Genomic DNA, 5,130 nt, shown 5'->3' with positions numbered 1-5,130 from the left:
CCCCATCTCTACTAAAAATACAAAAATTAGCCAGGTGTGGTGGCATGCGCCTGTAGTCCCAGCTACTCGGGAGGCTGAGGCGGGAGAAACGCTTGAACCTGGGAGGCAGAGGTTGCAGTGAGCCAAGACCACACCACTGCACTCCAGTCTGGAAGACAAAGTGAGACTCCATCTCAAAAAAAAAAAAAAAAAAAGTTTCACCATGTTGCCCAGTCTGGTCTCAAACTCCTAAGCCCAAACAATCCACCTGCTTCGGCCTCCCAAAGTGCTCGAATTACAGGCGTGAGCGACTGTACCCAGCCCCAGGCACAGATGTTCTTAATGTGACCTACCCAGAATGATGACTCCTTCTCAAAAGGTTTACAATTTACTTTGCTTAGATCTGAAGAATCATTATCTATGGCAGCTATATCCTCAAGAAATGTAATTCTTAAATAATAAGACTTGAAAGTTGAAATTAGCCAGGCATGGTGGCACACGCCTGTAATCCCAGTTACTGAGGAAGCTGAGGCAGAAGACTCTCTTGAACCTGGGAGGCAGAGGTTGCAGTGAGCCGAGATCCCGCCACTGCACTACAGCCTGGGTGACAGAGCAAGACTTTGTCTCAAAAAAGCAAAAGCTGAAATTACTCCTTGATCCAGGGGCTGCAGAACAAATGTTGTTAGAAGGCATGAAAACAACATTCATCTGTTTGTACACCTCCAACAAAGCACTTGGCTGATCAGGTACATCGTCAATAAGCAGTGATATTTTGAGAGGAATCTTCTCTTCTGAGCAGTAGGTCTCAACAGTGGGCTTAAAATAGTCAATGAGCCATGCCGTAAACAAATGTGCTATCATCCAGGCTTTGTCATTCCATTTCTAGGGCCCAGGCAGAGTAGATTTAGCATGATTCTTGAGGGCCACAGGGTTTCTGGAATGGTAAATGAGCACTGGCTTCCACTTCAAGTCATTAGCTGTGTTAGCCAATAACAAGAGTCGGCCTGTTCTTTGAAGGTTTAAAGCCAGGCATTAACTTCTCTCTAGCTATAAAATTCCTAGATGGCATCTTCTAATGTAAGACTGTTTGGTCTACATCGAAAACCTGTTGTTCAGTGCAGCTACCTTTGTCAATTATAATAATCAGATCTTCTGGATAACTTGCTGCAGCTTCTCCATCAGCACTTGCTGTTTCACCTTTTGCACTTTGATGTTACGGAGATGTTTTCTTTCCTTGATCCTCACGAACCAATCTCTGCTAGCTTCACATTTTTCCTCTAAAGATTCCTCACGTCTCTCAGCCTTCACAGAATTGAAGAGAGGGCCTTGCTCTGGATTAGGCTTCAGAGAATGTTGTGGCTGGTTTGATCTTCTATCCAGACCACTAAAACTTTCCCCGTATCAGCAACAAGGCTGTTTCACTTTCTTTTTTTTTTTTTTTGAGACGGAGTCTCGCTCTGTCGCCCAGGCTGGAGTGCAGTGGCCGGATCTCAGCTCACTGCAAGCTCCGCCTCCTGAGTTTACGCCATTCTCCTGCCTCAGCCTCCCGAGTAGCTGGGACTACAGGCGCTCGCCATCTCGCCCGGCTAGTTTTTTGTATTTTTTAGTAGAGACGGGGTTTCACCGTGTTAGCCAGGATGGTCTCGATCTCCTGACCTTGTGATCCGCCCGTCTCGGCCTCCCAAAGTGCTGGGATTACAGGCTTGAGCCACCGCGCCCGGCCTGTTTCACTTTCTTATCATGAGTGTGTTCCCTGGCATAGCTCTTTTGAGCCCCTTCAAAAACTTTTCCTTTGCATTCAGAACTTGGCTGTTTGGTACAAGAGGCATAGCTTTCAGCCTGTCTCAGCCTTCTTCATGTCTTCCTTGCTAAGCTTAGTCATTTCTTTATTAGTCATTAGCTGGGTGTGGTGGTGCATGCCTGTAATCCCAGCTACTTGGCAGGCTGAGGAAGGAGAATTGCATGAACCCGGGTGGCAGAGGTTGCAGTGAGCCGAGATCGTGCCACTGCACTCCAGCCTGGGTGACAGAGTGAGACTCCATCTCAAAATAAATAAATAAGTAAATAAAGTGAGAGACATGCATCTCTTCCTTTCACTTTAACACATAGAGGCTATTGTAGGGTCATTAACTGGTCTAATTTCAATATTTCTGTGTCTCAGGAGAAGAGGGAGGGAGATGGGGGAATGGCCTGCAGTGGAACAGTCAGAACACACACAACAGTGATCAGTTAAGTTCATCACCTTATATGGATCCAGATTGTGGTGCCCCAAAACAATTGCAATAGTAACATCAAAGATTACTGATCACATCTTGTAACAGATGTTATAAGATTATAACAGATGTCATAACGACGAAATGTTTGAAGTATTGTGAGAGTTACCAAAATGTAACAGAGAGACACAAAGTAAGGGACCACACGCTGTTGGAAAAGCGGCACGGATAGAAAGACTTGCTCGATGCGGGGTTGCCACAAGCCTTCAATTTGTAAAAAAAACCCAGTGTTTGTGAAGCACAGTAAAGAGTAAGAAGGCAGGGCATGGCAACATATCCAGACCAAAGCACTGCCTTGCTTCTGCTTTACGCAAACTTACTGCAAATCTGGAGCATCTAATGCTCCTATGACTGGACAATTTTAGGCCCTTTCTGGATTACAAAGTCAGCATGGGACGCTCAATGCAAAAGTTTTAACAACAGATAAAATGCTGTAAGGCAATCTTAACAATTTATCAATTCACAAAGCAAAACAAGGGTGACAGAGATTAATTTCTCATCTCTCCTTCCTCAAATCTAAATGATACTGCAGATCACTAGCCTGTCATGCTTAAATAGTGTCACCTGCAACTGAAATGTGCTTAAGTAATTTACAATTTTTACAAAACACAGGGTTGTATACTTATTCCCCCATTTGGACTACTCTAGGGAAAACCACCCATGTAAGTTAGTGCAAGAGCCGGACTCTATAAGCAAGAGCCTAGCGATAACCAGGGTTCATCTGTGACAACCATCACTGGCCCTGCCACTCACTTATACCACAAGAACAGGAAAACTTTAGAGCTGGATCACAGAAACAGTAACCAAGGTCAACACTGCCTTCTATTTTCTTGCCCATGAAAACATACTGATTGAGTGAGAAAGCTCAGGCCTGGAGACAGGATAGGAATTGCTGCCACTGTCCAGGATCACATACACATCAGTGGCAAGGCCAGGAATAGACTCAAAATTCCCTGTGCACCTTTTCACCACCTCCCTTCCTCTGGTGACCTTTTTTTCTTCCTCCCTCGCAGCTCCTCCTTTATTTTCTTCCTTTTCTTGCCTGTGGTAACCTACAGAGAGTACTGGATATCAGTTAGGGCTAAACAGGTGGGTAATCTCTAGACTAGATCTACTCAAAATCTATTTTAAAATAAAATGGAATGTTCCCAACATCTTACTCGTTGACTTCCATGTCCTGGTCATCAGAAGACTCATCTTCTCCTAGGACATTTTCAGAATCTGGTTTCCGAATGAGAAAGAACAGAACTGTCCCCACAAGGCTAATCACCGTCAGCGCAATAAACACTGTTCTTCGGTCACTCTCTAAGGAGAAAAAAGAAGAAACTAGATAGTATTGACCAAACAATTCCAGAATTAGTATCATGGTACAAGGGATGCTTATAACTGTCAACACACTTTCTTGTTAAATTTTTACTTTAATGCATCAGTAAAAACTTAGGAAAAGGAGATATATAGGATACCTTCACCTTTGTCTTTCAGTTAGAGAAATACGAATAAGCAAAGAAAAACAGCACAAGAGCTTAATCGCCTTCTTTTAATCAAAGAAGGGTCCAGAGAAAACAACTGAGCATTCAGAAGTCTTCTGAGAACCATATACTCGTGCGCAGTATTCTCGTACGCTTGTGCAGAGCATAACCTCCCCTTAGACCCTGAGATGCCACTTAAAGCATAGTCATAACCTATAATCCTAGTTTAATAATAGAAACCAAGCTGGGAGCGGTGGCTCAGGCCTGTAATACCAGCACTTTGGGAGGGTGAGGAGGGTGGATCACCTGAGGTCAGGAGTTTGAGACCAGCCTGACCAACGTGGAAAAACCGTCTCTACTAAAAATACAAAATTAGCTGGGAGTGGTGGTGCAGGCCTGTAATCCTAGCCACTTGGGAGGCTGAGGCAGGAGAATTGCTTGAACCCAGGAGGCAGAGGTTGCAGTGAGCCAAGATAGCGCCATTGCACTCCAGCCTGGGTAACAAGAGTGAAACTCTGTCTTAAAAACAATAATAATGAATAATATAAACCAAGGAAAAGGCTTACTAAAAGCTAAAATCTGCAAGAACTTGAGGTGTCAGGGTTCATGAGAACAATGCTTGAATAAAGCAATAATGGGTATTTCTGTATAACTCTTATTATGCTTTGAACATATCTGAATAAAGCAACGTGGATAAAACATACCTGATATCTGAGTTTTCCCTTGCCAGGCAAAATATATGTAGAGATTTCCAAAGAACAAGCTGGGGGAAGAAAAGGGAGGATAGGATGTTGGGAAATTATTTTAATATTTATGGTTTTTTAAAAATAATTATTCCCATTATTTGTTGTAAGAGAGGGAGAGAGAAGGACATCATTTTTAAAGTATCTACCTGTCCTGGATCATTTAAAAGTATCAACTTCATCTGGACTCTGATAAACTTAATTGCCCCAGATGGAATTCAGACTCCTTCCATGTGACAGTAACCTGATTCAGAGGCACCCTTCAAAGAAGAATTGACTCACTTTGAAACATGTGATTTACTGCAACTCTGGAAATGACTCCCTGGAAATAAGCTTAAGCTAAATTTTAAAGAATCTGTTTCCAAAAATCCATGATTTAGTTATCTGCATCTAATCAGATACTTTCTTTAGCATACTTTCCTGAAGAATCATTCACTTACACACTAGTTTCTTAATATATAACCCTTTAAAATGTAACATTTGCATTTGCTAAGCCTTGTCAAGGCCAAAATTTTAGGCACGGTTCATGAGGGTAATTCCTCAGGAGAGATTCCAGAAATCCAACAGTCAAGAGCAGAATAGCCATTTTGCTTTCTTCTTAAGAAAACATTAACGCCAAGCGTGGTGGTTCACGCCTGTAATCCCAACACTTTGGGAGCCCAAGGC

General features: G+C 42.9%; 1 protein-coding gene across 6 annotated transcripts in view; it reads right to left on the bottom strand.

Annotated features, from left to right (window-relative positions):
• MFSD11 (major facilitator superfamily domain containing 11) overlaps positions 1–5,130 on the bottom strand; it is a 45,397-nt gene that overhangs the window by 34,448 nt on the left and 5,819 nt on the right. For 3 of the 6 annotated variants that reach the window (XM_011986110.1, XM_011985964.1, XM_011986048.1), the window contains 2 exons: positions 4,426–4,484; positions 3,413–3,557 (listed from right to left, as the gene is read on the bottom strand). In XM_011986110.1, coding sequence (XP_011841500.1) covers positions 3,413–3,557; positions 4,426–4,484 — 204 coding nt within the window. The remainder of the gene's footprint in view (positions 1–3,412; positions 3,558–4,425; positions 4,485–5,130) is intronic. The other 3 variants (XM_011986177.1, XM_011986257.1, XM_011986337.1) reach the window with 1 other exon arrangement.

This window comes from Mandrillus leucophaeus, unplaced genomic scaffold, assembly GCF_000951045.1.
Source record: "Mandrillus leucophaeus isolate KB7577 unplaced genomic scaffold, Mleu.le_1.0 Scaffold1, whole genome shotgun sequence".
Classification (NCBI taxonomy): domain Eukaryota; kingdom Metazoa; phylum Chordata; class Mammalia; order Primates; family Cercopithecidae; genus Mandrillus; species Mandrillus leucophaeus.
Note: the sequence above shows the minus strand (reverse complement) of the source record. Positions and strands in the feature narration are given on the sequence as shown.